The 23,938-nt window shown below is 45.1% G+C and overlaps 2 protein-coding genes and 2 non-coding genes across 6 annotated transcripts in view; 1 reads left to right on the top strand and 3 right to left on the bottom strand.

Moving 5' to 3' along the window:
• Positions 1-216: 216 nt before the first annotated feature.
• On the bottom strand, positions 217-289 carry TRNAR-CCU (transfer RNA arginine (anticodon CCU)). Its single transcript has one exon. It is a non-coding gene; the product is annotated as a tRNA-Arg (tRNA).
• A 2,269-nt stretch (positions 290-2,558) lies between these two features.
• Positions 2,559-2,631, bottom strand: TRNAR-CCU (transfer RNA arginine (anticodon CCU)). Its single transcript has one exon. It is a non-coding gene; the product is annotated as a tRNA-Arg (tRNA).
• A 3,912-nt stretch (positions 2,632-6,543) lies between these two features.
• Positions 6,544-19,204, top strand: ECI1 (enoyl-CoA delta isomerase 1). The gene is made up of 7 exons (XM_078861248.1): positions 6,544-6,622; positions 11,622-11,792; positions 13,334-13,461; positions 14,450-14,596; positions 15,064-15,185; positions 15,965-16,143; positions 18,082-19,204. The coding sequence occupies exons 1-7, from the start codon at positions 6,586-6,588 to the stop codon at positions 18,246-18,248; spliced, it is 951 nt and encodes a 316-aa protein (XP_078717374.1). The 5' UTR covers positions 6,544-6,585; the 3' UTR covers positions 18,249-19,204.
• Positions 19,205-19,256: 52 nt separating this feature from the next.
• The window catches only part of INTU (inturned planar cell polarity protein), a 36,789-nt gene continuing 32,107 nt past the window's right edge, over positions 19,257-23,938 (bottom strand). For all 3 annotated transcript variants that reach the window (XM_078861221.1, XM_078861215.1, XM_078861229.1), the window contains 4 exons: positions 23,457-23,548; positions 22,078-22,267; positions 20,973-21,139; positions 19,257-20,386 (listed from right to left, as the gene is read on the bottom strand). In XM_078861221.1, coding sequence (XP_078717347.1) covers positions 20,275-20,386; positions 20,973-21,139; positions 22,078-22,267; positions 23,457-23,548 — 561 coding nt within the window. In that variant the 3' untranslated portion in view covers positions 19,257-20,274. The remainder of the gene's footprint in view (positions 20,387-20,972; positions 21,140-22,077; positions 22,268-23,456; positions 23,549-23,938) is intronic.

Genomic DNA, 23,938 nt, shown 5'->3' with positions numbered 1-23,938 from the left:
ACCAATTGCTTAATGCTGCCAGGCAATCATCTGACCCATAGGTGGCAGTCATCTCAAGCCAGAGGACGAGAGGACTCTAGCCGCCACGCATATAAAGGATTTATAGTGAAAAACTTTGTTTTTACGGGTTATTTTTTATATGTACCGAATGTTGAATTTCTTTTGCACCGCACGGAGCCAACATACATGTTACAAAAGTAGATTTGCTTACTCATCTACCCCAGGTGGGACTCGAACCCACAATCCCTGGCTTAGGAGGCCAGTGCCTTATCCATTAGGCCACTGGGGCTGCACATGTACGGAGTGCGTGCAGTGGGACTTATACCACGTGGACGTTATCAACATCGTGATTTGGTGGAATTTCACAGCGCAGTACAATAAAGACCTGGCTCATGGGCAGACACCTTAAATAAACCCACAATGACCATAAAATTTTGACATATTTAATTAACTCGAATTCATTGCAAAGCGATTACGGTTAAAGATAAAACAGGAAAACCTAACATCACCCGTGGTGGGACTCTAAGCTACAATCCCTGACTTAGGAAACAAGTCCATTGAGCCACTGGGGCCACATGAGGAACGATGAAGTTGCAGATCTGGCTTATTATACCCCCCCTCCACCCCAATGAACGCCACTGGTCATCACGCCCACCACCCACGTTGAGTATTAGTGTGTTTTGTCGCCGGAATGTGGTTCTGAATTTCCCCGCGCACATTTAAAATGTCTCCTGGGCGACAACCATGCCGCAGCTTGGCCCCCCAAAGAGCCTTAGGCTGAGAACGGCTTGAGTTAAACCAAATGTAGAGCAATGTTGAGGGGCGTTTAAAAGTACGTCTTGAACTTGGTGTAAATAATTAATGATCTTGTACTGTGATGCAACTCCTAAAGCGGCCTTACAATAATTATTCCATTGTATTAACAATTACAACAGACAAAGGACCTTTAGACGAGAACATGATTGAATGGCCTTCATGCAGCGGTCATTACCTTTAAATTCTGCAGAGTTGCATATTTTATCAGAAGTCAAATCAGCTACATACAGAATGTTTCCTAAGTGTAAGAAAATAACACAAATTGAGCTACAAGCAAAACAAATAAGGAAGCAAAATCATGCATACGAATGCATCCTGTGATGCTTCCCAACCGCGGGGTTGTCCTGGAAAATATTTAATGAACGCTCAACTACAGCGCTCGCGTCAGGCGGGCAGGGGAGAGCCAGGCTCTGCCGGGGAGGGCAAGGGGCAACACGCTCTTTGGTTTTTCGGTAAAGTCACGTAGGTAAAAAAAGAAATTAAATTAAATTAAATCACGACGTTTCGGATGCAACACAAGCTTCCGTCTTCAGGTGGAACCGTCACAGCAAAAAAAAAAATTACCTACGTCACTTTACCAAAAAAAACTAAGAGTATGAACCCTTGCAGTCACGAAAACTTCAAATCTAGAAGAGGCAACACAGTTTAACACGTAGGCTTTCGCGACCAATATTGTTCATAATCAACGATTTTTGGGTTTAGATCGCGTTATTTATAAATGTGTCGTAACCCTCCACCACCCGACACGGCCAATCAGTAAAAAAAAATAGTTCACTGCTAAAGCAGTGAACTATTTGTCTTTTGTCAACGTGACACTTTTTTTACTGATTGGCCGTGTCGGGTGGTGGAGGGTTACGACACATTTATAAATAACGCGATCTAAACCCAAAAATCGTTGATTATGAAGAGGCAACACGTTGGTCCATTCGGCAAAATTGTCATACCGTAAAACATGGGAAGTCATTAATATCCATGAAACTTCACGCTAAAGTCCCGTTCGCATTGGATTGGAGGTATTCTAAATCCCCCCCCCCCCCTTCATCCGTTACGGAAGGACCAGAGCTAATGCATAAACTATTACAGACGTTATTGTGTTAAAAAAAAGACTGCCAGCTTGAGACGATCAAGCCTTTGCCGGAAGAAGTGAATCACTGAACGATGTTTCCACCTGGCGGACAGAGAACGGCAGTGTTAAGAGATAATTTCAAGGTGGCCTTGGTGACTCGGAGGTCAGGGTAGAGCTGGGTCTGAATCCGGGTTTCAGTTTAAACAGGTACAGGTGCCCGAGAGAGCCCCCCCCCCCCCTTGAGGGTATTTGGCCTACTTTTCCACACTGGCCAAAAACGTATTGAAAGAGGTGGGAGTACCCACACTTTCCCACCCACTGCGCGTGATCTGCCAACACATTGCGTGGTTACATCAATACAAGTCGACAAAAACAGTTTAATATAGCTCTCAGTTAAACCCAGTACAACAAGGTGTGTACTTTTACAGCCCTTTCGGCAGTCTACTGCTAGAAAACGGCCGTGTGAGTTATTTGACCATACTTCACCACGCTGGTCACTGCGGGTTATTGAAGGGGGTGCCCCCAGAACCTGTTGAGATATCATTCGTCAATTATGTTAGCCATGGCCGGGTATCGAACCAGTAATTCTCATTATTTTTATATGTACCGAACGTTGTATTTCTTTTTGACCGTACGGAACCAACATACATGTTACAAAAGTAGATTATTACTCATCTACCCCAGGTGGGACTCGAACCCACAATCCCTGGCTTAGGAGGCCAGTGCCTTATCCATTAGGCCACTGGGGCTGCACATGTACGGAGTGCGTGCAGTGGGACTTATACAACGTGGACGTTATCAACATCGTGATTTGGTGGAATTTCAGCTTGTGCGCATTTTCTCGTTCACAGCGCAATACGATAAAGACCTGGCTCATGGGCAGACACCTTAAATAAACCCACAATTACCATAAAATTTTGACATTTTTAATTAACTCGAATTCATTGCAAAGCGATTATGGTTAAAGTTAAAACAGGAAAACCTAACATCACCCGTGGTGGGAATCTAAGCTACAATCCCTGACTTAGGAAACAAGTCCATTGAGCCACTGGGGCCACATGAGGAACGATGAAGATGCAGATCTGGCTTATTATGCCCCCCCACCACCACCACCCCAATGAACACCACTGCTCATCACACCCGCCACCCACGTTGGGTATTAGTGTGTTTTGTCGCCGGAATGTGGTTCTGAATTTCCCCGCGCACATTTGAAATGTCTACTGGGCGACAACCATGCCGCAGACTGCCCCCCAATGAGCCTTGGGCTGAGAACGGCTGAGTTAAACCAAATGTAGAGCAATGTTGAGGGGCGTTTAAACGTACGTCTTGAACAGTGGTATAAAGAATTAACGATATTGCACTGTGATGCAACTCCTCAAGCGGCCTTACAATAATTATACCATTGTGTAAAAAAGTACAACAGGCAAAGGACATTTAGGTGAGAACATTTTATTTACAAGTTGCGCAATACAAACAACTAATGACGGAATGGCCTTCATTCAGCAGTCATTACCCTTAAATTCTGCACAGTTGCATATTTTATCAGAAGTCAAATCAGCTACTTGGTTCTTTCGGTAGAGTCACGTAAAAGGGACATAATAAAATAATAAAAATAAAACCTAAAAAAACAATTCTCACGACGTTTCGGCCACAACGCAAGCAGCCGTCCTCAGGTGAAGAACAGGTCTGTCGGAAAGACAGCGTCTGAATGAACACCACCAAGCTTGGCAGCGTATATTTAAGCTGGGCTGGAAGAGGAAGGGCGCCTTGCAAATGCCTTTGTCCCTTCTACGTGACTTTACCGAAAGAACCAAGAAGATGAATCCCTGCATTCACGAAAGCTTTAAATCGAAATTCAAATCAGCTACATACAGAATGTTCCCTAAGTGTAAGAAAAAACGCAAATTGAGCCACAAGCATAAACAATAAGGAAGAAAAATCATGCGTACGAATGCATTCTGTGATGCATCCCAACCGCGGGGTTGTCCTGGAAAATATTTAATGAACGATAAACTACAGCGCTCGCGTCAGGCGAGCAGGGTAGAGCCAGGCTCTGCCGGGGAGGGCAAGGGGCAACACGCTCTTTGGTTTTTTCGGTAAAGTCACGTAGGTAAAAAATGAAAAGAAATTAAATCACGACGTTTCGGAGGCAACACATGCTTCCGTCTTCAGGTGGAACCGTCACAGCAATAATTTTTTTTACCTACGTGACTTTACCGAAAAAAACAAAGAGTATGAACCCTTGCAATCACGAAAACTTCAAATCTAGAAGGGACAACACGTTGTTGGTCCATTCGGCAAAATTCTCATATCGTTAAACATGGGAAGTCATTCATATTCATAAAACTTCACGCTAAAGTCCCGTTCGCATTGGATTGGAGGTATTCTAAATCCCCCCCTTCATCCGTTACGTAAGGACCAGAGCTAATGCATAAACTATTACAAACGTTATTGTGTTAAAAAAGACACTTGTCAGCTTGAGACGATCAAGCCTTTGCCGGAAGGAGTGAATCACGGAACGATGTCTCCACCTGGCGGACATGGAACGGCAATGTTAAGAGATCATTTCAAGGTGGCCTTGGTAACTCGGAGGTCAGGGTAGAGCTGGGTCTGAATCCGGGTTTCAGTTTAAACAGGTACAGGTGCCCGAGAGAGCCCCCCTTGAGGGTATTTGGCCTACTCTTCCACACTGGCAAAACGTCTTGAAAGAGTTGGAAGTTCCCACACTTTCCCACCCACCGCGCGCGACCTGCCAACAGATTGCGTGGTTTCCTATTTATACCATCGGGTGGATAGAGGCGTGAGTATTTTAAGTAACTTGAACATTGTTTCAACTGCCGCGCTGGAAGGTTAAACAGGCGACCTCTGGGTTTGCAAGTCCGGTGCAAATGTACAGCACTAACCAATGACACCTACCCCGTGCTTTAACCACCCTTGTAATGATTATTATGGGCTGTGCTGAATGAGCTCTTCCATGCGTTTTCGGGTCGTACCTCGTGGTGGTCCGGCATGATGTCCGACGTTTCGCTAAAGAAGCTCTCCACTGAACACGTGCGGCGAAACGTCGGACATCATGCCGAACAGCGACGCGGTGCGACCCGAAAACGCATCGGAGAGCACGTTACTGTTTTGACCGTCAAATTAACTTCATCCATAATACAGGGTGCTTAAAAAATTTAACACTAATATGGGACTATCGTTTTTAATGGAAAAAGAACGGATAATACACTGTAACATAGCTTCGAAAAGTCAGAATCTCCACTTGTTCGCCATCATTGTCAACGCACGCCTGTAATCTTCTCCAGGTGATCTCTGGAGCGCGGAGGCACACTTTTCTCGTGGTATTCTTGCAAATTCTCAAAAGTGTTAACGTTTTTTTTTAAGCGCCCCTGTACAAATTGACTTTAACCTCTTGGCAGGAGTTTCGGGGCATGAAGGCGGCCCCTATCCGTGGATTTGATTCCAAGGCCACCTCTGAATCATTCTGAGTCGAGAACTTTTTGGAGCCGTTGCCACCCAAATCGACAGAATTAAACCGCGCAGTTCAATGCCCAAGCCGGCATCATTAACCACGACGAATTCTAAACCCGCGTCGTTACTGAAAACTAACCCTCACGGTGCACGGGATATGCTTTGCATCGTCCCGCTGTTCGAGTGTAATATACAGGGTGTTTTAAAAAGATGGACCCATTTTCAAAGCAAAGCGATTTCAAATCGGGTCCATCTTTTTAAAACACCCTGTACATCAACGACTACACTTGCACTTATTCTTGGTTCTTTCGGTAAAGTCACGTAGAAGGGAAATAATAAAAGAATAAAAAAGAAAACAATAAAATTCTCATGACGTTTCGATTGCAACACGAGCAATTAGCATCAGGTGTGATAACCACAGCAAGAAAATTTGAAAAAGTGGCGTTTTTGTACTGTTACGGAACTTTTTGTTAATCCACTGCTGGATGAAGGCCTCCACCACCAAGTCGTGTGCAGGTCACGGGGGTTGTTTGAATCATGCTGTACACACTTCGCCCGTGCTGACTGGTCGGAGAGTGGCGAATGCGAGGAAATTAAGATCAAGGCCGTAATTACAATAGTCAAATATGCTCAAAATGCCCCCAACCCCCCCCCCCCCCCCCAATATATCGCTATAAAATAGATTTCTGTTTATATGATTGTGGTAATGATTGTACTTTATTAATCCCTAATCTCTGCCGTTTCATACAATGAAACAAGAAAATGTAAAGAAGCAAAAACAGAGCAATGTAATACAATACACTATTAAACATTATTGTAAACAAAAAATCCATCCCATTTGTTAGTGATTTTTTTTATATTTTAGACAGGAAATGGCAGGAAATTCGTTTTCAAATTTCGATTTTTCGGACCCTCTGTAAGATTTGGTCCCCCCCAATGTTGACTCCATGGCTACGGCCTTGCATACGATGTTGGGAGTTGCGTAATTTAACAGACATCGGAGGCGGTGAGGGGCCACGTTTTGTGACGAGTCTCACTCCACACGGTACGGTCATTCACCGTGTATCTATTTAAATCGACGAATCGTCGCCGGCTCCAGATGGTGACAGACACGCGCACGAAAAGATGTTGAACGAAGGTCGCCCTGGTTGCTTGCCATGTCACAACTCTTCCGCTAGGGGGGTCCCACGTCGTCTTCTTCATCATCATCATCAGACCGGGACAGTGAGATCATGGCTGCGCTGCTGCTGAGGACAAGCCGGAGTCTGGGTAAGCTACAGAGAGGCGACGGTGATGATGATGATAATAATGGGTTGATCACCTCTCTCCACGTCGGTGTGTCGGTTCGAGTGGCGGGTGAAGGTGTCAGCAGGGATGTCGTAGACATGACACACTCCCGACCCACACCTAACACGACTCTAGTACACACAGAATCACACACAGATACACACAGAGATACACACAGAGATACACACAGAGATACACACAGAGATACACACACAGACACACACACAAACACAGACACACAAACACAGACACACACACAACCCCGTGCGGCTACTACCTCTGACTCGGTGGGTTCCGCGGTGTCCCCAGACCGGCCACATCCCAAGTTCGTTCCCCGGGCCAGGGCCCAACAATCGGCGGCGGGTGTCGTCTAAGCCCGTTGATGGCGACCGCCTCCCCCTAAGTCAACTCAGCATTAAATTAGCACCTTGGCTCGGTATAAACACAACAACAACAACACATCAGCAGTGGGGAGACAAAGGCGGCCGGGCGTGGTGTTAATGTAGCACCCCCCCCTCCCCACTATTGTGCATTTGGCGTCCTCTCTCCCCTGCTCAGCACATGGTGGACTAGCAGTGAGTGGAAGTTGCTCTCTCGCTCACAGCACTTGCCCCTGCAGTCTGCTAAGGCTATACAGGCTGGCAACTTTGTCTTTGTTTGGCTGTTGAGGTTCTCTCACTAACAACACTTGCCCCAGCAGAATGTTAAGGCTATACAGCTGGGATCTTTGTCTTTGTTTGACTGTCGAGGTGGTCACTAACAGCACTTGCCCCAGCAGTCTGTTAAGGCTATACGAGTGGGAACTTTGTCTTTGTTTGGCTGTCGAGGCGCTCACTAACAACACTTGCCCCAGCAGTCTGCTAAGGCTATACAGGGTGGGATCTTTGTCTTTGGTGTCTTGTCAGGCTTGCAGACGAGTGACCGCTTGTCGGGGTCGCAGTGTTTATAGTTGGCTCGAGGTGGCTGGCTGGCTGGCTGGTGACTGTAAGGCAAAGGTTGTGGGTGACGAGGTGTCACCGACTGCCCTGAGCGACGCACTTGCGCTGGCCAACTTAGCATTTGGGCATGGTTGCCATAGAGCAAGTAGGTTGTAGGTGCTAGATTTGAAGTTTTCGTGACTGCAAGAATCCATACTCTTTGGTTCTTTCGGTAAAGTTAGGGAGGTGAAAAATAAAAATATTAAATAAATAAAAATCTTTTACACCTACGTGACTTTACCCAAAGAACCAAAGAGTGGGTTGTAGGTGCACGTGTTTTCGGGTGGGTGATGTCTTCTCGTTTCTCTGGGTTTCCCGAGGGAGTTTTAGGGGGTTTTTCCCCCTCCACTAAAGGGCCGTCCATAAATGATGTCACGCACCTGGGGGGGGGGGGGGTCAGACATTTGTGACGATGTATGACGAGGGGGGGGGGGTTTGAGAAATGTGACGTCACATCAAAATGCGCAACTTAAAATAAATATAAACACGTTCTACAAAAAAATATATACTTTTTAATAAATGTTTTCTCCTACAACATCATAGTGCAGCGCCACATTAAATACGCACTACAATGACAATAGTTAAAAGCGATTTGAAGCATGTTTTATTTTCAAAATGGAAATATGGTTTTGAGGGGGGCGGGGGGCGGGGGGCGGGGGGCAGAGCTTTGTGACGTCATATTTGAGGGGGGGGGGGGTCAAAAATCGTCCAAAATCGCATGACGTCATTTATGGACGGACCCTAATGCAATAGACAACCCAAACTTTGTACGAATAACAACCAAAGCTTAATAAACTCGCCGTATCGCCGACGCGAAGCAGATTTTAGCCTGGTTAGCACTTGAATGGGTGGCCATCAGGGTTTGTCCAGGTGTTGTAGTCATGAGGCTTCGAATTTGCCAGGAGATGGCAGTGTTGCATTACGCCGGCTACTCGCCCACGTGCCAAACACACTAAATGGAATTGACCAAACATTCCAGTTACAAGACCCTCCTGAAAATAAGTCTTTAAGACTCCGTAAAGCTTTCTTTGTGTGAGTAATAGAGATTATGTAACGTTGAAATTTTATGCAACTCATTCGAGTAAACAGGAAAGGGTCGAAAAAATATTTTCTAGGTGACAAACGCCTCGAGGGCATGGCATACATGTCAACCCCTTATCAGTGTCAATCTTATTACAAATCAATTTAGACCTTATTGGTCACCCCGTGTCCTTATAAATCTCAACTTTCATCCTACAAAGTCCCATCACAAGGGAGAAACACAAACAAATCAACACAAAGTATATATACAAATACTGTGTTCTTGGAATTTCTCTCACTTGATACAGCTATCGTGCTGTGACTGTTCCACCTGAAGACGGAAGCTTGTGTTGCGTCCGAAACGTCGTGATTTTTATTTTATTTTTATTTTACTTTCATTAATTGAATTTTTTTACCTACGTGACTTTACCGAAAAAACCTAAGAATATGAATACTTGCAGTCACAAAAGCTTCAAATCTAGAACAAATGATGGGTTTTTTAACCCGTACTGAAACGGCTGTACGCTGTATGGACCTGAACTCAATTTCCCTGTACAAGAATACGGGTAACTGTATGGGTTGACAGATATGGCATGGCATGTGAGATGTACTGCTTCGTGAAGGTACGTCAGCATTAGTTGAGTGACATGATCTTCTAGATGCCGCTCTCTAACATGGGGAGATGTTTTACTGCTATGGAAATGTCTCAATCTCTTAACAACATTATGCAGGTAGCACGGTCGTAATGTCATTTACAGCCCTTGATTTACCCAGAATCTAAATATTTTTCCTGGAGAAATCCGATGAGCTATGAAGCTCTTTTTCACAGATGTCCATTAGGGGCGGGTCAGAGTTACACCAGCAAACAATACAAAAAAACGATATAAAAGCAAGATAGAGAAATCGTTAAGTCGCTAAAATAAATACAAGATAGAAGTACAAATTGCACAATCAGATAAATTCCTGCCGATTTTTCACAACCAAATGCAAGCTTGGGCAAGGCAGCAAAACAACAACAAAAGCAGTCCCAGACGACATCAAGACAACACCAGAGGTCGCAAACGGGTTTTGATTCCTTACCCGTACCTGTACCCGGCCGCACCAGGGTCGCAAATGGGTACCTGTACCCGGCCGGGTACGGGTACCCGTTCCCTACCCGTACCCATACCCTACCAGAAATGAGTGACAAACTGTTACTCACCAATGACTCACGGCGTACCCGTACCCGGCCGGGTACGGGTAGCTGGGTATCGGGTAGGGTACGGGTATCGGGTACCCGGTTGCGACCTCTGGACAACACACAGTCCCGCAATTACATTTCGCATTAACATTAAACTTTCGATACGTAGGTAAGGTTCAAAGTTACAGATCACATTGGAAATTTTGGCTGTATCTGGCACTAATCTTCTGCTTCAGAATTTTTTTGAAAGAATATTTACGATGGTGAGGAAGGAAACACGTTTGTTCCAAAAACGTAACGGCAAAGGATTTGTCACCTATTCCACTTTTTCTCGGGATAGTTAAAAAGGCAATTAGATGTTCATCTTCGGTTTCTTGAGTTTGACAATGGGGTTAATTAATTAGATACGTTTTTCGGAGATTTGGCGAAAAGGATTTTATGAATGAACAGGGCCAAATGGAGATTTCTTCTTGCATCAAGTGATGTGAGATTGCATTTTAAGTAGAGGTCATAATGGTGGGTCCCGTATGGGGCATCCAGTGCAAATCAAAGAGCAGAATGATGAAGCGGGTTTAGTCTGTTTAGTGATTCATCAGTAGCTGATCTGTAAGCAGCGTCACAGTAGTCAAAAAGTGGTATAATGATAGCTTCAGAAATTTGGAGGTGCAATCGAATGGGAAAATGGTGTTTCTGTATGAAAACAATTTTTTTTATTTCCTTCCAAGATGAGATCAATATGGTGTTGGAATGTAAGTTTTTAATCAATCAGTAAACCCAAGTATTTGAAGCACTCTGTTCAATGAAGTTGTTTCTGATATTCGTCTTAGGTGAAGGGAATGAAACTGGATTTTTGTTTCAAGCAAAGAGTGCGTGATCTTGTTTTTTGGGGGGATTTAGGAGCAATTTTAGTGATGGCAATTGAAAGTTTTATCAGCACAGAGATTTAATTCTGAATGATGTGAGTGTAGTCCAAAATTATTAGATATAAGGTGAACAGAATTTGACCCAGCAGGGAACCTTATGGAACGCCCTTTGTTTTTTTAATATTTGTGGACGAGATCTTATCACTATGTACCTTTTGTCTTTCTTCTACACCGAATTTAATGTTCGCCAAAAGAGTCTTGGGTTTTTTTGTGAATTGAAATTAGTTTGATGATAGTATGAAAATTTTGCTCTTCTTACATGGCGAGTACATCTATTCCTTAGTGTTCCATCCAATAATGAAGGTTGTTTGATGTCTTTGCATTATTCCAGGCTATGTCTGTTGTTTTCATTAAATCAGAAATGTTCTGATCAAACAATGGTCGACAATCATCCTTTACTCTGAACTTTTTTGAAGTGGACATGCTTGCAAATTATTTTTAGGAATTGGTTCTTAAAATGTCCAAGCACTTTGAAAAACTGGAATTGTGTTCACCGAATCCCAGTCAAAATGGAGAGTGTCATTTTTCAATGCTTGAATGTCAACATTTCTTAATTATCGAAGTAATCCGCACGGCCTGTCAGCCATACATACGTCATGGGGGTTATTGTTGTTTGACCATACTTTACCATATTGGTCAGTGCTGGTCGATGATAAACATGTTCAGGAATAGAACTCAGATGGTTGGGTTCATAGCGAATCGCACTAACCACTGCGCCACCACTCCATCCCACAAACGGACTATAATTTGGAGTAGTTCTATTTACAAAGTCCCAAATCAGAGCAGACACAGTTAGATTGGATTGGATGAGTGGCGCTGGTCTGGTCTGCGATGTTCAACCGACACCTCTCCCTGTTCCTGCGCTCCTCCCTCCTGGACAGGCGCGTGTCTCCGCGTGGCCACCGGTTGCCCGTCGCCATCATCCTGTGTCGTGGCGGCATGGTCGACGGCGCGGGGGCCCCGGGAGGGTGCGGTAGCGTGGAGGACACACGCGCAGGTGCGGCACTACTCGTCCAGCGACAAGCTCTCCATTGAAATGGACGACAAGACCGGTGAGATTCGCGAACGCCGGCTTCTTGTCGTGCAGCCTTGGTGCGCGAAAAACCGTTGTGAAATATTCATAATATAGGTTTTTGGGTCAGATCGCGTTATTTATAAATGTGTCGTAACCCTCCACCACCCAACACGGCCAAACAGTAAAAAATGTGTCCAAGTTTTTCAAAGGACAAAATAATTCACTTCTTTAGCCCACCGGTCTGTTGAAGAGAGAATCAACAGCATTTTAAAATTTGAGTACAACGTTTCGCTGATAATTACAATCAGCTTCATCGGGCAAGAATGGTGAAGCTCTCCTGTTTCTCCCGGTCTTAAATAGAGCAGCAGCAGGGTGATGTCATCATTTAATTCACTCTGGTGCAGTGATTCGAGGCAAAGAGGGGGAGGGTATTGTAATTATATAGATTGGTAATCATTCAATTGTTATTCATTGGTATTTGTTTCCCTTATAAGGAATTGTAATTGTATTTATTTAATAATACGCTTCCAGGCCGCACTAAGCCTGTTGCTTGTCAGAGCGAAGTGAATTATTTTGTCCTTTAAAAAACGTGACACATTTTTACTGTTTGGCCGTGTCGGGTCGTGGAGGGTTACGACACATTTATAAATAACGCGATCTCACTCAAAAAACCTATATTATGCATAATATTGGTCGCGAAAGCCTACGTGTTAAATTGTTGTGAAATATCATCGTCATCTTCAAAATCAACCACGATCGTCCATACTGTGTTCATCCCATCCATGCTGTGTACATCCAGCACACTGCTGGTCACAGCACTTCTCTTTCTGATTCTTTCCCCTCACCGCTCAACTTTCTTACTCCCTTCTATTATTTATTTTCCAGAATTCGTGTAACCTTTTCAATTAAAGAAACCTATGAACTCCTATATGTTGCACCTTAAATAAGACTGTTTGTTGCCCGCTGCTTGGTGCGTTGGGCATGTGCTCAGCAGCTGTGATTTAAAAAAAATATCAAACTCCATTGCTGGATGAAGACCTTGCAAATCTCTCACCGTTTCACATGGGTCCTGAGAGTCATCCATCTTGCACATTTCATTGCTCCATCTTCATAGTGGACATCCCCTGCCTTGGCTGCCACTCTCTACATAGTTTTGACCATCGGCCATCATCTTATCGAGTAACATATCCTGCCCAAGTCCACTTTTCTTTAATAAAAAAGTATGTTGCAACCTGCTCATACTCTTTGGGTCTATCGGTAAAGTCACGTAGATAGAAAAATATCTACGTGACTTTACCGAAAGACCCAAAGACTATGAATTCCTGCAGTCACGCAAGCTTTACGTCAAGACTCAACCTGCTCGTGTTCACTACCATGTGTTTCTGTCTCTGTTTAATTTCAAGCATTCGTCTCTCAACGCTTTATAAATGGTCACGTTTCTTTTTCATGTGTCCAAGCAAGTAATAAGCCGGTATAACAAGGTTCTAAAATATTGTACCCTAGCTCAACCGTTTACCCCCCTGACTTGTCAAGAATCGGCGCTTTGGAGGCAAACGGCGAATCTCTGTCCTCTGGCAGGAGTGGCGGTCCTGAAGCTGTCGAATCCACCCGTCAACAGCCTGAGCCTGGAGCTGCTCACGGAGCTCGCCATCGGCCTCGATAAGCTGGAGATGAACCCGAGCTGCCGCGGCGTCATCATGACCTCGGTGCCGTGACCCATGACGCAACGAGGCCGTGCATTCTTGCGAGTTTTTGACCGAATGTGTTCTCTGCCAATGTTTGAACTGCTATAGTGAGGTGGGCAATGTGTAATTTCCTTGGCGGCTGATGATGAGACTGGATACACTTTTTACATTCCTCGCTGTCTCTGGTTATGGAAATCGCTTCCTGTTCAGCGACTCTTTTCTCTATTAAGGGGCCATCCATTTAGTACGTACGCATGGAGAGGAGAGAGGGGGTTAACCCAAATGCGTACGTTTGCATATGGGGGGTCTACTGACAATGTACCTACGCATAGGAAATGGGGGGGGGGGGGTGAAGCGTCGATAATAATTTGTCTACATTGGCCTTCAAATGAGTTAGATAGTCCGGCGGTGGATTACCTGTTTGCTTAAACACGTTCATATTATTAATCCTTGATCGTTTGTGCGTGGATACAATATCGGCCGTTCTATAGGATTCGGGGGGGGGGGGGGGGGTGCGTCAAGCGTACGTACGTACGCAGGTGGGGGGGGGTGTAAAAAGTACGCGCGCATACAGGGAGGGGGGGGTCAAGTTTTGACAGATTTTTGCATACCTACTAAATGGATGGCCCCCAAGTCCTCCTTTCCGCAGCCTCCCACATGGCAGAGTACAGTCACATGGCTCAGGAGGCACTACGTTTTCCACTGCAGAAGCCGAACCGTGCCATTGACATCACACTCAAAGAACGAGTTTAGATGCTTATAGTTGATGCGGTTATATTTCCTCAGTATATTTGCGTCATTAGCCTCACCTTTGGCCCTGCTTGGCCCCGATCCAGATTCTGTCTTGTGAGGCAGCATGTCACGGATTGGTATCGACTCGGCACCGTATCTCACCGATGGAAAATCGCCTTTACTGTGAGGACCTCACGCTGGCTCGGCTGGGACGTGCCAATGCAAAAGGGGTAATCTTGGCACCGTTGCGTCGTGTGGGGTGTGCTGCGCTGTCCAGGCAAATCCGCACATCTTCTCGGCGGGCCTGGACGTGTCGGAGATGATGGGCAAGCCCACGGAGCACTACCGCGAGTTCTGGCGCGCCGTGCAGGAGATGTGGCTCAAGCTGTACGGCTCCAGCCTCATCACCATCGCCGCCATCAACGTACACTGCCCTCACCCCCCACCACCCCCTTTCAGAACACCACCAACAAAGACAAAGATCCTCCGCACAGCCATATAGATTACTGAAGCAACTTCTTTTTGCGAGCACCTATGAAGGCTGGCGACGTACACAAGGGAGTGGTGGCAGATGTGTCTATCTGCGGGTCGATCCATAACAGATAATTCCAATATGAACGAAACTTCAGTTTAAAGATGTGTTGCTATGAAGCACTTACCTATTCAAAACAAGACATAGTTATGAAAGGGTTAGTGCCCAAAAGGTGGAGTTACAAATCAGAGCAGAAATAACTATTTGCATATATGCAAAAGAATTTTTGTCCTGACAGCTACCCATCGGCTTCCATACTGCCTATTAAAAACTTCTGAGCATTACAGATTCCGTGCGTTTGCTTTATGTTTCGTAACTTGTCATTACAAAATGTGCTGAGCCGTGGTTTCTCCCATCAGGGCTCGAGTCCAGCAGGCGGCTGCCTCATGGCCATGTGCTGCGATTACCGCCTGATGGCCGACAACCCCAAGTACTCCATCGGCCTCAACGAGACGAAGCTCGGCATCGTGGCGCCATTCTGGTACGAACCTAGCCGCTCGGCGCATGACAAGATGGTCTTGGTCTCTGTCTTTCCATGCTGTCAGGCTCATAAGGCAAAGCTGGGACATTTACACTTCGATCCGTCTTGGACAAGGCGTTCCAGGTCGCGGATGTCGATCAGGAAGCTGTCTTTCCGACAGCTCTGTTCTTCACCTGAGGACGGCTGCTTGTGTTGTGGCCGAAACGTCGTGATCATTTTATTGTTTTATTTTTTATTATTTCCCTTCTACGTGACTTTACCGAAAGATCCAAGAATATGAATCCCTGCAGTCACGAAAGCTTTAAATCGAAAATTAATAAGTCCTTTGGTGTTTGATTGAGGCATCATTCCATTACTGAGGTATACTGTCCTGGCGTGGTCAAAGTTTCGTGAAGCATGGTCAGACAACCCCCATGACGGGCACTGTGTAGGGAGTCGCTAACCCAGCAGCGGATCAACAGAATGTCTGTACATACATGTTACCTTTATCACTACATGGCTTATTTATACTCAATCAAAGTGCACATTATTATTGCATACCGCCTAATGTTGAGGTGTTATTAAATGTGCATAGCTGCCAAATGGTACTTGAAAGCCCGACCTGGGCCTTGGGTGAGGAAAAATGTTTTGCGCCCCTGCCCCAGTGCATCATGGCCTTAATCCACGCTCCTGACAGCGACGCTCTATCTCTACGACCGCATGTATATTGAACTTCTTCCGCACCGTACGTAGCCAGCCGTGCTAACCGGAGGTGGGGATGCGTGTGGTGCACACGCCAGGTTCCGTGACACGATGATGGGCGTGGTGGGCACGCGCGTCACCGAGCGCTCTCTGCAGCTGGGCCTCATGTACTCGCCCTCCGAGGCCGTGCACGTGGGGCTGGTGGACCGCACCGTGCCCGAGGAGACCGTCATGGAGGAGGCGCGCGCCGAGATGGGTCGCTGGCTCAAGATCCCAGGTGGGAACGCCACTCCCCTTGCAAGTCCCAGGCTGAGGGAGGGGGTTTTCTGCGCCACAGGCGGAAGTTTGGCGGGAAAAGCTGCTTTCTTGTGGGGACTTTTCACAGTGCTGCTGAGCGTTGGGCTTGCTGGTGCCGAGATTGTGTATGTGACAATTCATTGTCGTAAGGTTCACATGGTGTTTCTTTTTACCTATATAGCTCATCATGAATACCATACACATCACTGGCTTCTTACGATCAATAGAGTCCTTTCTCAAATCTGTGACAAAAATGTTATCAATTTAGTGCTGTGACTGACAGACTGACTCACAGAAAGACAATTGAAGTATATTCAAATGTAGTTAAATACCACAGCGGTAACTAAACACACCAAAAGTATGCTGAAGACTTGTGGAGAATGTGGCAGGCCTGCTCGTGTTTGTCATTTAAACATATGTATATATAAATATATGGGTTAGTCAGTTTAACACGTAGGCTTTCGCAACCTATATCATCCATAAGAGATGTTTTTGGGTTCGAAATAAAATTAATTGTAACCGTTTTGATAGCTGCCAACTTTGTGCTGCGTGGAAGCGAATCATGAAATAAAGCATTGTTTAAATGCATGCCTTGTCAGGCCACCATACTTCAATAGGGATTACCGTTGGTATGGATAAGATCAAAGGGCTCGCATAATGCGCATGCATAATGTAATCTACCCCCCCACGTTGCGCAAGAGCGGAGAAGCGTGGTCACCACATCTACGCCTCTATATATGGAACGAAACAGGTGGACTTCTCCACAAATCTGGCTGTCGTCTGATGAAGCTAGTTGTAATTACTGGCGAAACGTCGTACTCAGATTTTAAATATGTTGTGGCTTGGCTCTCCAACACACCGGTGTGCTGTACTAGTGACGAATTGACATGTACGTGACAACCCTTACTCGTTGGCTGTGTCAGGTGGTGGCATCGGATTTTAACGACACATATTTACGCAATCTAACCCAAAAAAAACTCTTATGGATATAAATGTATGCTTACATGTTATCGTACATGCCAATATATTGTGTTCATTATATATACCATTTTATATATGTATATAATGAATTGGAATGTAAGAGCTCCTCCAAAGCTCCTTCTAGTGGAGGCCCCTCCACCAGCAGTAGTGAAAGCAAGAAGTATAATTGCATGATTACACGTTCATCAATAAACTCAAGAAAGAAAAAAATAAACATCAGTGTTTCAGAAAAACTTTATGAGAAATAAGTCGGACATCAGTTGCACCATTGCACACTGAAATATAAGGTTGTGTGGGCATAGGTTTCCACTCAAGCGTGCTGTTGGGCACTGACCTTTGCCTTCATTACCAGTACCTGCCAAGCTGGGCACTGTGGCACGAAGCTAATATTGACTGTAAAGTATGATAGGGATTTCTATAGCTCAGGATGCAACTGGATTGGTAGATGTTACCCATGCAATGGCTGACCCTCGTCCCTTGCGATTTGCTGAATTTTCACGATTCAACAATTTAAATACAATTACAATTGTGGTGAATGCAGCACATCTAATTGCTGCATACAGACCTTGTCAATCCACTGCGAGATAAGGGCCTCCCCATACTGTGGAGCTCGTGGGGTTATTTGACCACACTTCACACTGGTTAGTGTGGGTTGAAGGTAGCGAGCATTGATATGGGAGCAAAGTACAGTACAACAATGTATTTTGCTGCACTGCCGTCTGCTATGGAAAACACAGGTCCGCTACAACATATACGAATGTAAAATAATCGATACGCACACATTCTTCACTGTGTGCATTGAGTGTGATAATCTATTTTAATTGAGCAACTCGTGCAAAATGCTTTAGTTGGTGCTAACTTGACATTGATATGCCAAAAGGTGACTCAACCACATCGCCAATGCCTGCATGAAAATTTGTATATGATTGTTTCCCAGACCACGCGCGGCAGATCACCAAGTCCATGATGCGCAAGACAACCATCGACCACCTCCTGGCACAGCGTGATTCGGACATCTCAAACTTTGCGAACTTCATCTCCAAGGAGTCCATCCAGAAGTCGCTTACGGCCTACATGCAGGCTCTCCGCCAGCCCAAGAAGTGAAGCGGAGGGAAAGGGAGGGGGGCTGTGTGGTGCCCTCGGTAATTGCGTGGAGTAATTCTGCCCCCGGCTCTCTCATGTGGAGCTTCCTATGAGACTCTGACAGCACCAGCACGAGGGGGTATGCGGTTGTGGGGATCGTCCAAAAAGTCTAGTCACACGTGATCCTGCTTCTGGGTATTTAACTCATCGTACATGTTCGCACTGTTTCCTCAAAATACAACACGTTTTTTGTTTCGCCTGCTTAATTTACCCTCTTTCCACTCCCTCGCACTGATCTCTGTAGAAAATGCAGAGAAATAACTAAGTGATGCAGTGCCCAGTGGTGACTTTACACGTGAAGAAACTGCACATAAAGCAATAATAAATCTACCTGAGAAAATATGTAGTTGAGTTGGGTGCTTTGGCTGGACAGCACCATATTAATGTTTGTTAATTGTTTCATACCTTTGAGGTGTGCAGTATTCTATGGTGAGTTGATAATTACAGCAGGGTTGAAAGGCCCTGTTTGCTAAATGTGAGGCTGCTGAATATATAAGATGCAAAACAAACTGGTTTGGCTCAGAGCCTTGCTGTGGCCTTGCAGACGTGACAATCCATTACTCTCTTGTATTTGTCTCTGTTTATTAAACAGCCTTCCATTTCATTTAACACACTGCGAATTTTCACATAAGCTGTGCATTGCACCAACACATCTATCTGAGCCTGCAGATGTGTGTAGGCTCCTAACAAGGGAACTGTGACTTTAGTTGACACTGGTTGTTGGGGAATTTCGTACGTTTTATGGAAAACCTCTCGTATCCTGCAAAAAACATTTTAGTAAGCAGGCAGAGGCATTTACTAACAATGTTTGACAACTTTCCTTGTGACGGTGTCTATGTGTGCGATTGCTGCCAAGTGGGAAGAATTATACTGTTTTAGGAGGGCTTTTAATTAGAGTTTGAAACGAACATCACTTTGCCCTGTTGAGTGCATTACACAAACTGGGTGGAGATACGGGACAATAAAATTGTTTCAAAAAACCTTCATGTATACTGGCATTTGTTATTGTTCAACACTAAACAACAACCTACTCAGTAGTATAAAAAAAAAATAACTTAATTACGTACACATCAGTACTACATAATTTCTTTTATAAAGGAATGAACATTTAAATGCCAATCGGAACAGTTAAAGTGTAATGAGTTTTTTTTTTCTCCCAGCTTTGACTCCAAGGTCTTCTGTTTTTACCAGGTCTCCCTTACAAAGGAGATTTGTCATAGTGGGCTATCGCATAGTTAAATCAAGGCTACTGAACGTATCTGCAGTATTCCTTGGTACCTTTCTTATCACACAAGGTCACACAATAATCCTACTACTTAAACATTTTATATTAACAAAAATATATAGCAACAATTAAGGCTTCAGGTGACTTATTAAAGTGTTTCCAGTGTCTTATCAAGCACTTTGATGCCATAATAGCCGAGTCATTCAGTGTGAGCCATTCGTGCCAAAAAGTTGGCTGCTCTGCATAGCTATGGAATACAATTATACTGGTAGGAACCCACTGGTTCCACCAGCCCACAGGGGAGGATTGTGTCCGTCCGTCGTACAGGGAGGGGCTGGGTGGGGAGGGGCTGGGTGGGGGGTGGGGCTGGGTGAGGGGTGGGGCTGGGTGGGGGGTGGGAGGGGTGGGGAGGGGCTGGTCATCCCGTTGTGCTCTTATTAAACTCAACGTTTAACCTACTCACGCCGGCTTGTGCCCGCCCTCACAGTCGGCCATATTTGCAAAATACACCACGCCGCCGTTGACCCTGGCCATTGACCGAGCAACCCAACGTTCCTACCAGCTCCCTCCGCAGGAATGTGTTTGTTCCTGGAGGAAACATGTCCCTGCAGCCTGTCACACAAGTAAATTAAGGCTACTGAAGTGAACGTATCTGTGCAGTTACCTCATGCGTTGCTCAGCACACTGGGGGTCACAACAGTAACCCTGCTACTTTACACATATTTGGAGGAACTGATATTCGTTTACGATCAATACAGCCGGTCACATGGCAACACCGAACGCCAGCTTGAATGCGAGCTCCACGGCACTCTCCGACACAGAGTCATGGAAGCAGACGTAGAACTCTCGCGCGGGCGGCTCCAGACACTGCCTCCTGCGCATGCAACAAGAAGGGGTGCCAGCACAGCAGTGATTCAATGGGAGGGACTATGCATTTCCCTCTAATATATAAAAAATTTTAAACTATTTGTTACGGGCACAAATTGTGCAAAACCGGCATACGTTCAATTGCGAACTTGGAGGTGTGAAAATTAACAAACCGCGGTGCCAGCTGTTGTTTGAAGATGCCCATAGTAGTGCTTTGAGAAAACCTGATAGGATATACTCTTTGGTTCTTTCGGTAAAGTCACGTAGGTATAAATAAATCGCGACGTTTCGGGTGCAACACAAGCGTCCGTCATCAGGTGGGAAGGCATGGTCTGCTGCTGAGGCAGACTGTTACCGAAAGAACCAAAGAGTATGGATTCCTGCAGTCACAAAAGCTTCAAATCAAGACTGATAGGATATGCTGAACACAACCTCACCCCAAAGACAACAGTTTAACTGTATACTACAGTTTGGTTCATAATGGACCGTCTATATAATGCTCCCTGCGTTATGGACAGATGTACTGAGCCAATGCATAACTTCTATCAACCTTCGTTGGAAAGTATTTAATAGGCACGAGTGGAGCAGCTCACCCCAGCACCCAGTAGGTGAGTGTCGGTGCAGGCTTTTTCGGGTCGTTCCAAAAAGGCGCACTGCAGTGGAAGAGCACGCCATGCTCCCTCACGCGGCCCAGTGGTGACCTTTCACCCCTGAGGTCAGAGGGCAGTGAGCCCTGGAGGACGTCTGGCTGGTCTGTTTGCTGTTTTCAGAAGAAGAGATCACAAAAACACGTGAAATGTCGATGATATAAATGAGATTTATTTTCCACCTCCATCGCCCACCCTTTTGGCCTCGCCCCCCCTCCCTCCCGATACGTTCCTTTCATTGGCTACCATAGTCTGATGAGCTCCCCCCTCCCTCTCCCTCCCCCCTCAACTCGCTTTTAAGGGATTACATCTTGAATCATTGCCTCACTTGATACAGCTAATCTGGCTGTGACGGTCCCACCTGATGACGGAGACTTGTGTTGCCTCCGAAACGTCGTGATTTTTTGTTTTTATTTTATTTTACTTTCTACGTGACTTTACCGAAAAAACCTAAGAAGAAGAAGGAGATTTATTTTATAACCACGCGAGAGTTCCTTGACACGAAAAGGCTCTTTTCTGAGCGGCAAGAGATACAATTTAGGTGTGTTATATTCGTTACGACCAGCCGTAACCAATTTACTGCTGATATGAAAGCCTCCGCAAGCCTTTGCCATCTATCATGGTTCTGCCAGAGGAATGTGAAATTTCCACCACTGGCTCAAAGCTATAAATGGAACACGAGCGCTGGCCCACATCATCTGAATGGGAAACCACAATACAGTGGATATAACGTGTCCCACGGTTTTGTTAATAAAACAAGCCAAAGCACCACACACTTTACTTAGCCCGGTATTCCAAAGACACATAGCACAGGGTGATTCATTTACAGCTTATCCACTGAATTCTAATGATCTCGGATTATGCATCTTTGAATGTTGTAACCAAATCAAACTGGCTGCGTTGGACAAAAGGTGCGTTACGAGCGTTAATTCTCTTCATGGGTTATCTATATAAATGACCCTGTATTTTATTCAAGTCTCCATGCAAAAGAGACGTTTTATCTACAACAGCTGACGGCTCCGGTGCTAGCGACTTTGAGCTCCCGGCTTACCGCTAGCAGGCTGCTCTGCTGAAAGAGCGCCCTGATGGAGAGGCAGCAGCGGTGGAAGTTGGCGAGCAGCTGAGCGTGCAACGTGCCGCCCAGACGCTCCACGTCGCTGTGGGCAGGGGCGATGTACACACCCTCCGCTACCTCCAGCGACACGTAGTGGAACAGCGTGTTCTCGGCGCCCGATGTCAGCCTAAGATCACACGCAGGATGTCAGACTGGAATCACACAATAGTTTGATATCACACGCACAGCATGCCAGACTAAAATCAAAGCTACAACAGCCTGAGTATCACACACAATGTCAGACTGGAAACAAACATACCGTACAATACAACAACCTGAGACCATACACAACATTACAGCCCGAGATCACACAGCACAACAGCCTGAAATGACATCCATGATATACGAGTAAAATAAAATCAACAAGTAAAGAAAAACATCGTGCACACGCATGGATTATGTAGCACTTTCCAACATGCATTTATCCTCAGAGATATGTAATCAAAACTACGCAAGGCAACAGCCAGGTTTTAAATTTGCAAATAGTCCTTTTTGCTCTGGTTTGTGTCTCCAGATTTTTGGCAATACTTGATCAATTTGATAAATTTTAAGTCCTTCATAGATAAACAAAAATTGTTAATGAAAATTGTATTCATATTGGATCATCTTTATGCGAGTTATCCTGACCTCATGTTACAAGCAGACAAACAGAGATAATCCATAGATCCTTTCAACCTTAATTGGAAAGTGTTAGACAGAAAAATCTTATCTCAGTGGATGTTTACTTGTTTACTGCAATCATAAATAACAATGATCTGATATCTAAATAACTACCTTCTATAAAGTAAAAGGTTAATGTGGTTCCTTGCTCAGTTGAGCATGGGGCGGCACTTATTTCCTGTTTATAGCACTGAGCCAGAAGTAAAAATTACATATCGCTCTGGTAGGGTTAAGTCTTTTCAAAGGACAACCACATTGTTCACCTAACCACAAGGCAGTACTTATTTTATCAACCCTGGAGGGATGAATGAGCTGAAGGACAGAGTTGGCCCCCGACTGGGATTTAAACTCTCTCTCAACCTTCCGATTGCGAGCCGCTCATTTTGGACATCTGTGGAAAAAAGCTTTATAGCTCATCGGATTCCTACAAAATGAATAAATATTCTGATTCTGATTTACCTCTGCCACCCAGCTAAATATATTGAACAATGATCAGCTGCAATTTTAGTTCGAGCACCTTGTACGAATCATTTGCAATAACATCACACCATTAAGTTATTGAACTGGATAAAAAAAAAAAATCCATGCCCATTTTTATCAAATGAAGGTAATTGGATGTGACGCGTGGGTGTGGTGTTTAACACGCGGAACTTTGCCTGCACACGCTGCTCATCTCCTGTGTGTCAGCATCGGCGCTCTCCCTCCAGCCACCACCCAGCAGGAAGGGACTGGATCTCTTCTTCGTCATCTGTGCATAGTCACCACAGCCGCAATAAGTTTGATGGGTGCCTGGCGCATGCAGAGTATTTGAGGGGCCCCGCTTTCTATATTCAAATCTTTCCCTTTACTGTTTTACTAACGCCCGTGCCTGATTTCAAACCACTAAATTGTTATTTAAACAACAAAAACTTTGTGATATTGTGTTGGTTGTGGAGCACAAGCATAAGAAACTAAACTCAAAACATGCGTCAATAGATTTCCCTCAAAGGAAACACGTGCCAGGCAACATTTCAGACAACGGCTTTTCTTCATCTCTCGGTTATTAAGGGCCATTTCCCGAAACGTTACCATTGTTATTAACCTTGGTTTTCTCAGTTCTGATTTTGAAATGTTAACCTCAGTTAAAGCAAACAAAGCT

This window comes from Lampetra fluviatilis, chromosome 1 (genome assembly GCF_964198595.1).
Source record: "Lampetra fluviatilis chromosome 1, kcLamFluv1.1, whole genome shotgun sequence".
NCBI lineage: Eukaryota > Metazoa > Chordata > Hyperoartia > Petromyzontiformes > Petromyzontidae > Lampetra > Lampetra fluviatilis.
Note: the sequence above shows the minus strand (reverse complement) of the source record. Positions and strands in the feature narration are given on the sequence as shown.

Excerpts from the sequence above, each read along its gene's own strand:
- ECI1 (XM_078861248.1), top strand. The coding sequence starts at position 6,586 with ATGGCTGCGCTGCTGCTGAGGACAAGCCGGAGTCTGG. Across the intron at positions 13,462-14,449 it reads GCGGCGTCATCATGACCTCG|GCAAATCCGCACATCTTCTC; the intron begins GTGCCGTGACCC and ends TGCGCTGTCCAG. Across the intron at positions 15,186-15,964 it reads GGCATCGTGGCGCCATTCTG|GTTCCGTGACACGATGATGG; the intron begins GTACGAACCTAG and ends TGCACACGCCAG.